The sequence below is a fragment of the Taudactylus pleione genome, unplaced genomic scaffold (assembly GCF_031769625.1).
Source record: "Taudactylus pleione unplaced genomic scaffold, aTauple2 ptg000148l, whole genome shotgun sequence".
Lineage (NCBI taxonomy): Eukaryota > Metazoa > Chordata > Amphibia > Anura > Myobatrachidae > Taudactylus > Taudactylus pleione.
Window position 1 is genome coordinate 677,858 of NW_028284550.1, and position 12,942 is coordinate 690,799.

At 38.9% G+C, this 12,942-nt stretch overlaps 1 protein-coding gene across 3 annotated transcripts in view; it reads right to left on the minus strand.

Moving 5' to 3' along the window:
• LOC148522260 (nuclear receptor subfamily 2 group F member 5-like) overlaps positions 1-11,423 on the minus strand; it is a 32,287-nt gene extending 20,864 nt beyond the window's left edge. For 2 of the 3 annotated variants that reach the window (XM_088474181.1, XM_088474179.1), the window contains exons 1-2: positions 11,212-11,423; positions 10,181-10,923 (exon numbers count right to left, since the gene is read on the minus strand). In XM_088474181.1, the coding sequence (XP_088330307.1) occupies positions 10,181-10,577 (397 nt within the window). In that variant the 5' untranslated portion in view covers positions 10,578-10,923; positions 11,212-11,423. The remainder of the gene's footprint in view (positions 1-10,180; positions 10,924-11,211) is intronic. The other variant, XM_088474180.1, reaches the window with a different exon arrangement.
• Between the last annotated feature and the right edge of the window lie 1,519 nt (positions 11,424-12,942).

The window sequence follows — 12,942 nt, forward strand, 5'->3', positions numbered from 1 at the left end:
GAAGCAGCGGCTTACAGAAGCCGCTGCTTCGTAAAATCGCCCCATTGTATCAACATAGAACCTTTACCTCTTTGTTTCCCTGTAAATGGCAGAGTTTACTTATGTTGGATTAAAGGGCATACTTTTATCTCATGGAGTAGTGGGAAGCCAACACTGTTCCAATGACGCACGGGATTTGGCAGCAAATGCTACTGGTTAAATCTGTGTGAGGGCATGTCAGGGGCTTTTAATATCCTGTCCAGTGCCTATTATGATAAGCACTACTCAGGGTCAAATAAAGGGCATTCGGTCCCCCAAATTACGCTACTGGCCCCCCCTCCTCCTCTGGTTCCTTTTCGGCCACTATAATTTACTGTGGAGTCCTACAGGTCAGTAGTCCCCAGGTCTGCCAACAAAAAATTGTACTATAACATTGCTTTTCCACAACTAAAAAATTGTAATACTCACCCACTGGCCCCGCGCTAGGAGGCAGAAAAATTTGACAACCCTTGGATCAAAAACTCTTAATTGATTTCTGATTGGTCACCTGCCCGGCCTCAGCTCACATAAGGAAGTCCTAAAATTTTGTCTCGCCTTAGAATTCAAAAATTCCCAGCCAGTTTAATTTTCCATTGAGGTTCAGAGGCAGGTTCAGGTGCACACTTAGGTGGGGTTTCCAGTTGCCCCCATTTCCCCAGAATGGTGTGTTTACTAGGCAGTTGCTAGTTCCTGAGGCTGGCCCCTTACTGTGGAACCAGCCACCTTACTGCATGCAGCCAAGGACCTTTCTGAGACATTCCTCCCCTATGCTGCCCACCTTCCTCCTACCTCAATAAAACATGCCTTCCATGACTTATGCCACCTGATAGGCATGCCGTCCCATGACAGACAGAAGACTTTTGCCACAGTCGCATTTTTGTCTTTATGCTAATGCAGCTACAAGGCCTTTCCCTGGTGTAGATCCGTGCGTCCTGAATGTGCAAGGAGGCGCCCGCTGTCAGCATCCGTAAACGATGAATCACCAACTGGCGCGTCTTTAGATGCCAACATTGACAATTGCGCCAGCCCTATGGCAGGTGCAGTGTCTCCATCCGTGGCCTCCAATGTGAGTGGTTCCGTGCCTCTGAACGCAACCGTTTTCCCCGTCCGGACCGCAATACACCTCCGACACTCCCATAAGACGCAGCATCTCCGTGCCACCACCCTGTTACCTCCCAGCCACCATCCAAGCTCGCCCCCTACATTTCTGATACCGTGCCTCTAAGTTCCATCTGCAACTCCGTACGTATAAAATTGGGGCGCAGGCGGGGGTGTGACTCAGACGCATGCACATACGAAAAACATTGCACTGTTTAACCCAACATGGCCGCTGCGTCCGACACAGAATCCATTCGCCTGGCAGCCGACGTGCTTTATGTCATTGGGATCTCGCGGGGTAGCGAGCACTTTTGTGCGAATCGGGCATTCGGCTGGGCGAATGGTGCGAGACGAGCTACAGTTGCCGGCATTTAAACCCTTCGCCAGGCATTTGAATTCCCCCCCTATATTTGGTGCTTATCTCAATTCATTTTCTTAAGTACAAAACCAACGATTAGGACAGTGAAGCTAGGATTATATGAATATAGTAGTGGTCTAAATGTACATATAAATGTAATGAATAACCAGTAACAGCTAAACACACTACATGAAACTGTGCTGTTCCTATTGATTTAACATAACACAAAGTCCACATAAAGGCACATTTTTGTAGGGCGAAGGCTTTTTTTGTATCACCCCTTGTGCCGTTTGGTGGTGTTCTGTAACCCAATAACTGCTTAGTGAATAGCTGGGTGTGTGCGGCAACAATTTATTTCCAATTGTTGCCCTCTCTGGATATAAAATGTAGTATATTGTTAATGGAGAACTGGTAAGTTCTAATATTGAGCCTCATTTTCTCTAATGGTGAATCTCAGTTTCTTTAATTCTCATCGCTACAGATATTATTATGCTTTACTGTGCACATACATATATTACGCGATGCTTTAAATTTAGAGAATGGTTAATCATTCATATCAGTCCCGGCCCCAGCGGAGCTTACAGTATAAGAGCTCTATTTAATAAAGCGATATGTAAAATATTAGCGATTTTCACACTTAATTTAGGAAAGCAACACCCGCTGGCAGGGGCAGAACGATGGGAGACAATGGAGGCGCCTGCCGCCGGGCTCCAGCTCTGAAGGGGCACCTCCTCCATTGTCCACAACATATTCACCCCACTTAGGGCTGTAACCATGTACCCAGAGTATACCGTCATGGCCACCCCAAGACATGGCACCCCTTCCCGGCACCTGAGAAGCCACCATACACTAGTGGAGAGCTCCATGTCAGACCATCAGCTGCTGCCTTTGTCTATCTATAACCGGTCTGCCTGCGAATTGCTACATTACAGTGTCAGCGGCTGTGTTGGGGGGGCATCAAATTATAACTTGCCTCCAGGCGTCTGGGATGAACTTACGCCACTGCCCGCTGGAGATGTCCTGCTTAAACCTACCTCTCCGACAAGCATTACGCTGATGTGAATGGGGTCTTTTTTCTACCTTAAACTTCCTTGTGCATAGCGTATACATGAGCCGGTAAGGCCACGCATGCGTACATGACAGTCTAGCCAATTTTGCACTGTGCATCCGTGGTCTTACCAGCTCGTACATGCGCAAAAAGCCCAGACAGACGATTTTCAGACCGCGCATGTGTAAGCCGTAAGGCTGCGCAAGTGCAGTTATGGACCTCACTGGTGCATAGTCTGGAGATGCTGGTAAGGCAGAGACGTCCTTATGTTTTCATCACAAGATGGGAGATCCGAAGCTTCTCTCATCTTTATAAATACTGATCCCGCACAGCCCCCATTGCTACCTATAGGAATATGACAACCGAAATGATAAGGAATTGAATTCGCACTTTTCAGTTTACTAGATAGGGGGAAACGAAGAATCTTCTCCAGCTAATATGCTGGGGAAAAGCAGTTATATACTTTACTAAATAGAGCCTTAAGAAAGTCTATATTTATTATACGGAGATCAGCCCTAAATTCAGGCGCTAACTGCTGTTTTCACCAGAGATAAAGCATCTATTTACCAAGCCCTACAGCTGGCAATGGCTACAGCCGAGTATCGCCAGCGGCAGCCGTTTTTGTCGCTCTCTTACGATAGGAGACTCTCTTGCATGAGGAAGCTACTTATCTCGTATTTAACAAGGATATGCTATCACCACCTTAATATGGTAAAAGCAGCAGCGAGACACAATAAATAACGCTACATTTTTTTTTTTCTATTTTCAAATAAGCCTATTTTTTTCCTTTTCGTTTTGCTGAATGTGCCGGTCAGGATGAACCCAAGACCCCAGAGCTGTGCGGCAACAGCACTAACCACTCTGCCACGAATCAGAGACATGTTGTTCTGAATGCAAACCATTCACATCATATTATTTTACACAGAAAGGGTGATTGACAGTTTTATCATTTATTTTATTTTATGGTTCAGTAGAAACACAGTGACCGATTATCCCATTGATGGGATGACCTGCCTTCTTATAGTATTCTCCATTTACAGGTTTCTAACAGCTTGGCCGATCAAAGTTCACGTCCATCCTCTCAGGTCCAGTTGGGGCAAAATTAGAATAAGAGGCTTTTTTTTTTTTTTTTAAAGGTTATTTCTACCCACCTAATTCAATAAATTGGAAGCAAACATCGATCTGATAAGGTGATATAAAATTACAGCTTTAATAAATCATCCGTTTAATCTTAATAATATAGTTTGGTTTGGGAGGGGATTTTTTTTCACATTATACTTACTACTCCTCTATTTTTAATATTTAGAATAACAATTCAAAAGCGGTTGAAATCTGAATTGAATGTAAAATGATTATTAATAAGTTGCGCTGTCAATTTAGTCTGTATGTGCACCGACAAAGTCCACTGTCTCCAGAGTTCATAGCTACATTATAATCCCATTATGATCATCAGTGTATTACAGTAGTTTATCTACAAAAGTAAGACTTCATTTTAAAATGCCAAAAAAAAAAATTCCTCCTCGCTGTTTTTTTACACTCTGAGCAATTCCGCCATCTCTCGCTGCTGAGGAATTATGATACGTACTGTGGTTTCTATTGTGCTGTGTTGACAAGCTCTTTAGAGAGCAGCATTAAGCTTGGTACAATTGTAGGATTCTAAGCAAGTAAAACTAATGTTGTAGTCAGCTGTTGACATGTGTAGAAAAATCCCTCTTTTAATATGGATTGGGGGGGCTCAATTTTAAACTGTATGGGATACACAGCTGTGTCTGGGTAAACAAAGGGTTAAGACATTTAATTGAGATACTTTACATATACTCTATAGTTGATATTTTGTTATTAAATGGGTAGGATGACATTTGTTAGTACTCATTTTAACCTCTTACCGTGCATGTGCAACTTTATTTAAGGCTGTTATATAGCACCAATATGTTCTGATAGCCCTTTACACTCAGAGATAATGTTTATCCATTTAAGTCAGTCCCTGCCTCATCTGAGCATGCAATCTAATTACCTTAGCCCATTTTTGTGAGAAGCAAATTTGGCTATCCGTAGGTTTTTGAAATGTGGACGGAAATCAGAGTCCTAAGACGATATCCGTACAACCATGGTGAAAACATACAAACTCCACACAAATAGCGCCCTGGTCACATTCGAACCCAAATCCACCAGCACTCCTTTCTTCCATTTAAGTTCACTTATGATATTATCCACATATTTTAATTCTGTCCTCGCTTTCCACATTCACAAACAAAAAAATAAATACAAGATAAAATAAGAAAATATATATTTTTTTTTTTCCATTTACGGAATGTGCTATTTATTAATGTCTAGCTTTTTATTCAACCCGATTGTAACTTATTTTTTTATTATTATTTAATACACCTTCTGATTGCTTTATGCTTCATGCAAACGTCACACGCTTCTTGACAACGCTGTTTGAGTTGCTCAAATCTGTCCATTAAAGAAAATTCACATTGATTGATTGATTGATTGATTGATTGGAACCATTTAATCGCTGCCTTTCTCCAGAAAATCAGGACTTTCAGCTACCAGAATTCATCTGACTCTTGTAATGTTGGTATTTTAAAAACATTGACAGAACAAAAAGTTTATCTGACTGTCAAAAGTGAAAAGGTAAAAAAAATAAATCCAAATCAGTCCAGTGAAAGGAAACCTGTCATTATTTAGGAGACAGCTTGTCCATCAGATCAGCTACAATCTCAGCCCCACCACTGTCCTACGATGGCTTGACCTAACATTGTGCAATTTGTTTAGAGTATCGTCTAGCGGGTACCATTAACCCTTTGTCAAATGGAATACATTTAGGGAAATAGCACTGACAATCCAAACTCTTTACTCTAAATGGCTGATACAAAATCCAAGCGGTGTCAAGTAAATATTTTAAACTTTTCGTTTCACCATATTTGACCAGCAATTAAAGAAAGCTCTTATCCAAAAATATAATATTTTTTTTTTTATTGATGGATTTCTCTATTTTTTTTTGTTTACTTGTATTAGTTTATCTTTCAAATCTCTTGTGCAGTAATTTTATTTAATTTTATTACTATCAAGTCTATGCCTGTATAACACTTATAACTTTGCTTCAATATTTGTAGCAATGTTTAGAATTGCTACCAGAGAGCTAAACACAGATTCTGTAATCACAATATCTCTGGGTCAGATTGGAACCGCAGGAGATGGTTTCTCAGCAGTTACTCATTCTCGATGGCCTTAGTGCCTTGGAATGACTGTTGTTTTAGGCAGATTTTAAAAGATACATCCTTGGCAACAGCAGTGGGAGCTCTTTGAAAGAGATGAACTTCCCAGGGATTTTTTTTTTTTTAATTTGAGCAACAGGAACCACAGAGGGTAAAACAGAGGTGGCTATTTTAAAAAAAGCATTTGGTCTAAATGTAAATTAAGATTTAGTGTTAAAAAATAAGAAAAAAACATTCACAATGCATTGCACAGCGGCAAAGGGCGTGCGTGATAGCACCTTCCTTTTTTACGCATACTGCAAAACCTGTCTATATATAAGTAATGTCCTCTAGATAAGTAGTGGTCTACAGTTAAGTAATGGTCTACAGTTAAATATGTGACCCTGTAATATGATACAGAGGGAATTTAAAGCTATATGGCTCAAGGGCCTAATCCTGAAAAGTCTTTATAGAATTGCCCCTTTGGAGTGACCAGCTAACAAAAATAAAAAAAAACAACACAAGTAAAGTAATAAAACACCTTAGCAACTAAACCCACTGAAGTAGCTAGACAAGAAGTACAGATGCTATTATACCTGACACACCGAGAGGACCTATAAGGCAGGCTAATCCTATCGCAGAATAAGTAGTGTGCTCCATATATGAGAAACACTAGTTATCATAAACAATTTCTGATTGGATAAAATCAGATTACTATCTGCAATAACCCACAATTGTTTTCATGCTAGGCTAAGACATCACATGAAGGCAGGAAGTGATCTAAGAGGTCATAGTGCTATCACCAGTTTTGTCATATTGTATATGACACTGTATAGCTGGGTGAAGCAAGTATATAGATTATACATAGAGAATAGACTGATTTAATGGCTTGATGAATAATAACTTTGCCAGAGAGCAATGCAGGCAGATTTAGAGCTTGTTACCTATTAAGCTAATTATTAAGGGTCAACACATTCCTCTTCTTTTCACTACTAGAATCTCTGTTGAATATAATGCAACATGTATATTTTCTCCTTTCAAAATGTCATGATACAATTCTAACGACTTGGGCATAGAGGTAGTCCCATTCACACAAAGATTAAGAAAACAAAAATTCTGTACCCTGTTCCCCATGTTTTAAAAAAAATTATCAATAAATATTTGAGGAAAGAAAAAAAAACATTTCTGTTTTCTTTGTCATGAAAAAATAATTTTACCAAATCATATTGAGTTTTCTGTCATACAAGAGATGAGTCAAGATAATTTATCAGATTCTCTAAAATAATTTTTCAGTATTACCTTATTTCATTTTTCTAATTTTCAGTTTTTCTTTTTACCATTTTATTAGAATACTGCGTTTCTTTATTTTTATGACAAGTTAATAATATTTTTGGTTCAAAAAAGTATTTAATCAGTCTATTAAAGAACAATATATGAAAATAGTTTAAAGGCTTTATTTGATACTTGTGTGTTCTCAATTTTTTTCTTGTTTTACTAATTTGCCCTTTCCAAAATTAATTTATAGTATATAGTAAAAATGTATATATGTTTATATATAAAAAATGAAATATATATATGAGTGTACGAATGTGTGTATAATATATTTGTTTATGTTTAAATGTGAGTGTATGAATGTGTTTATTTATATCTGAAGACCTGTATGTGTGTTTTGTTTAGTGAATAATAATTCACTTAGAAAATAGCTAATGATAAAGTATATTCCAAATTGCAAGAATAAGAATACTAATAATCAGAAAAAGTTTGCAAGAAAATAGGTGAGTTTTATCAATAAAACAGATAAATAGCGATGTATATGAAAAGACAAGTCAGTGAAATCTAATTTATTCAGTTTTCCTTTTTCAAAAGATTTACACAGAGAAAAAAAATAACATTAAAATATGTCTTCCTTTAATTAAATGTAAAATAGATTTGTAGAGATTAGATAACAGATAATCTAATTCTATAATAATTAGAACACAGTGTTTATGGTAAGGGTTTAAGAGAGGCACAGCCAGATTTACATCAGTAAATAATAATGAGGCGTTTCATTTACAATCACATGGGATATATGTTAGATTACATGTGCGCATGACTTATTCATAAAGTTAAAGGAAGTCCTGAATCATACAGCTGCATTATCCCATACTGATGGGAATTAGAAGCTGAAGCTTTGCATCTAGATATATATGTATATATTGTAATACGTGCACATTTAATTGTGTAGTATCCTTGGTGATCGGCATGTATATATGCCTGTGTGTGTGTGTATATGCTTGTGTATGTATATATATATATATATATATATATATATATTAAACACATTACAACTATATATACACAATATACACATTACAACTATATATACACACCCACATACATATATATATATATATATATATTTATATATATATATACACTCACCCCACATATATAGAAGTGTGTGTGTATGTATGTAGATATATAATATATATATATATATATACAATGAACACACACACACTTACCCCCACATAAATAGAAATGTGTGTGTATATATATATATATATATATATATATATATACACATATATATCTCTATGTGAGTGTGTAAATATAAATACATACACATATAGATAGATAAAGTTATAGACACATACATTTCTGAATTTTTTCTGAATTTTTGCTTTGAAATTTAATGCACCGTTATTTTTTGTTATTTATCATACATTTATTATCATGTGTCATATTCAGTTAGGAAAGAGAATATTTACTATATTGTACTGAGATATTGCATGCTACAATACACAGACAGGAGAAGGTGAGATTTCCCCTGGGCAAGATACAGCCATTCAATGAAACAACAGTCACAATTCATTTATGATTGTTAGAGCCCAGATTTATGGACCCTAAAAATATAAATGTATGCTAGTATATCATGGCATGCTTACCAGTACATGGCTCATTGTGCACAGTGTAAATTGTAGCTGTTTATCTCTGTGTACAGGTATCAGGGCTGATAAGCTACACAGGAATGCTGTTAGACCAGGTGGCTCATATGGGAAAATGAGTTTTGTTATATAAATGTATACATGTAATCCTCAATGTATTGCATCTAAAACTGATATAAGAGCACGTGGGATGTCCTCTTATGATTTGAGACTTCTGTATATTTTTTATATTTCAATTTTACCTTAATAGCATGCCGCCATAGTTACTGCTCGTGAGACAATCACAGAGTTGATGCAATACTTGTTAAAATGCTTTTAATTTTATTTAAATGTTTTACAGATATGCACAGTCCACTGAGCCACACCACCCCAAACACTATACCCTATTATTTATATAGTGCAATTAGTGCATGGCTCCTAACTTATGTGAAATGCCTGACAAGTCACAGAATGCTTGTGAATGAAATTAATTTATAGCTAAATTCAGACTTGATCGAATAAAAAAATAACGGATCCACAGTCTATACAGACACACACACACACACTAATATAAGTGGTTTAGGTGCAACAGTTAATTCTCTGCATATAACAAATCCATATGTAATATTTATAGCCCAACTCCACTTGTTAAGCAGGTTTTTATTTGTTACACTGTCACATTGTCACATGTTGAAGCTTCAATAAGTGTTAAAAAAAACATAAACTGAGAAAAACTTGTTTAACTGTGTGTTTAAAAAACTTGGTGTTTAATATATTCTTAGCATCTTCCCCAGTTGATATATTTGATATATGTTGTGATTTATCTTTTGTTTTCATTTTGAATAAATAATCTGAAGATGTATTATTCTTTATTTAATTGCAAATCTATTTATTAATGCAGACCACATGTCCTTTTGTTCTAGCATCAATTAGCTGCATTTATTTCAATTTGTTCTACATTAATTGATATTATAATATTTAGTGTACAATACAGATAATTTTAAATTGGAAGAACTTAAAATAATTTTGAAGGTATTGTGCATATTAAAATGCACGCTTACAGTAGTAGTAGAATTAATAAATATTGTCCTCATGGTTTAAGCTTGGAGTTATACAGCCCCCAACACAGAGAAGAACATCATTTTATAACACTCACCAGTAATCCTCTGTAATCTTTGCTATATTATGCCATACATTGCCACCCATGTAGTGATATGGATGGATTACAGACCAAATGATCTGTGTCAATACCTTGGTGTCTGCCTTTCTGCAAAGTTTATTAAGTGTTCCATAAGCCACTCTGCTCTACAAAGAGATTACCCAAACTAAACAATTGTTACTAGCTCCTATTAACACAGACTGGGGTAGGGACCAAGACTAAGGGCAGTATTTATTCCTAAATGATTACCATTGGAGATATGTGTTAGAAATGCATAATTGACAATGTAAGGTCTCCAGAGAAAGAACCTTAAAGAGGATATCTACTGAGGACAAAACGTTGGCACATAACCTATACACAGATGGGTGTTCCCCAACCCCTGCCAGAACTCACCCTCTCTCCTCATGCCAACTTTAAGGCACTTCTTCAAGCGGCAGTACTGGCACTGGTTCCTGTGGTGCTGGTCTATAGGGCAGTCTCTGTTACCCCTACAGGTGTAGGTGAGGTTCCTCCTCACTGATCTTTTAAAAAAGCTCTTGCAGCCTTCGCAGGTAAACTGCCCATAGTGCTTGCCGCTTGACTTGTCCCCACATACCATGCAGTCCACGTTGGGGACGCCTTTGTCGCCAGAGTGAACAGGGTCCTGTCCTGGCACAGATCCTTTAGGGGTATTTGGAGTTTGCGGAGGGCCCCCCGGGTCCTGGTTGCACAGCCCCGGTGGATTGCTCACCTGGGACCCCGGCACCACCCCTGGAATGTCTTCCTGCCAAGGGTTGACTACCATGGCCATAATACAGTCTCAGAGACAAGGGGTCCACCTCTCCGGGAGACGGCAGCGCTCTGGGTGGGTGAGTGAATGGACGCAGGAGTTTGGCCAAGTTGCAAACGTTATGCAGCGCAATGCGCAAACTTTACGCAGCACAATGTTGGCTGGTTTAAGAGTGTAATATCCTCTCCAGTCCAAGAACAGGCTTCCCCAAAGCGTGTCCAGAGTCCAAATACCCTCTCCAGGAAAACAGGAAGACGTGAGTGAGTGAGTGAGTGTGCCTTCAGATCCTCCTTCCAGCAGCGAAGGGAGGGAGAGGCGAGCCACACAGCGCACCAATGTCCATATGTTGTGCCTGGGAGCAGACAACCTGCAAAAAGTAACATAAAACACATCAGAAACGTTCCATAGATCCCCCACAAGGTCCTAATACATTACTGCATTACTATAGCAGCGCACATGGAGCATCTGTACTGCAACACTGCTCATGTATGTCTAAACTTGTGGCAAATGCAGAAATGACGTTTTGTTGCAAATTGCCAGAGAGGGGAGGAAATAGCTGACGATGATTTGTCTAATCTTGTGTCTGTGACCTGGATGCATCGCAGAGCAATCAGATCGGAGCACTGAGAACAAGAAGAGGGGGAGATAGCCTTACCTACTTGCAGCAGGGCTCCACGGGTCTGCAGGACGCAGCAATCGCAATCTGCTAACTAGTGCTACTGTCTCATAGGAAGAGGACAGTGCTGCAGCTGGACACCCCCCTGCTAATGAGTGGGTGGAAAAAGTTTGAAAAGTGAGAGAGGTTTTGGATCCTGGTAACACCCTGCCTTGTCCTTCTCTCACCACAGCTTGCAGCAGAGGGTTCCTAGGCTGCAGTGGGAGCCTGAGGACGCTGACAGTAAGTCTCATTTACACTGTGTCCATGGAGATCTCCTGATTTGGGCAGGCGCTCCATATAAGGGATGTGTGGGGATTCTGTAGGGAGCTGGGATGCTCTCAGACAGGCAGCAGTGATTGGCTATGGGCTGGTAGGGGGGGGAGGCTGTTACTGACAGAGGGCTGTGTCCTGCATGCTGTCTTGTTCCCCTCACCTGCTGGGGGGCTTTCTCTCTCTACTTAGCAAATAACATGCTATGAAAGGGCACCAGTCCTCTTATACTGCATTTTATAATATTTAAGGTCAGAGAAGCTATGGTCCTTCTTGTGCATCACCCAATACTTACCCTGACACTTTCTATGTATATGCAATGCTATTTTTCAGTCATAAGGAGATCCCCTCTTAATCATTTTGGGAAGTTGGCTATGATGGGCTAGATATGTATTATATACAGCTATTCACAAGCTGACCTATAAACTTTCACCCTCCCTATTTTTTGGGAACTTGTAACCTCTGTAGAGATTTGTAGGACATTGTCCTGTCACCCTGCCACAAACTGACACAGATGTACTCTATCTGCATAGCTCTAGCTGTGGCGGAACTACAAGTCCCAGCACTGCTAGGAATAGAATTTGTAGTTACAAGCTGCAGAGTCACCGATTGCTTGAGTTTATTTTGACAGATTAATGTTGATATATTTTGTATCTTATACCTAAAAGTAGTAAAGTGGATTTATGATAATTACTATTATTATTATTATTATTATTAATAATAATAATAATAATTGTATTAGTATTATTATTAATAATAATAATTATTGTACTATTATTATTAGTAAATATACCATGACAATACAGAAGCATATCTAATGTGTTTTTCCCTCCCTCCCTCATACCATCATCTTCTCCCCACTGTCAACAACGGCACCAAATCTTATACTGCGTATCCACTAGGCAATTAAATTGCGCAATGGAACGATAACGACATCGTTATCGTTCAATCGCTCATTAATCGTTCACAAATCGGGCATGAAAATGTCGAAAACTACCAGCGATGCGCGATCCCCCTGTTCGTTTACGACATCATTCATCGTCTAAACATGCCGGTCAATCTGCCGATAACGACAGATTGGGCATGTTCGGGCATGAGGGAGGGTGCCTGCACTGAACGACATATCGCTCAGTGTAGGCACTACAGGGCATGAGGAACGACTGTACGATTACAATGTTGTAATCGTACTGTCGTTCCACTATCTGCTAGTGGATACGCACCTTTAGGGCTCTGCCACCCCGCTACTTATTTGGGTATTATGACTGCTGATGCAGCAATGTTTATAAACCTTGTCCATGTCCTATTTTCTTGTTATGTTCTTACTGTTTCTGTTAATGTTCTGTGTAAGGCGCTGTGGACCCCTTGCAGCGCCATATAAATAAAGTATAATAATAACATACATTTAGAGGTACCCACTTCCTAGAGCTTACACTGTACCAGACAATATATTGGGTGCTG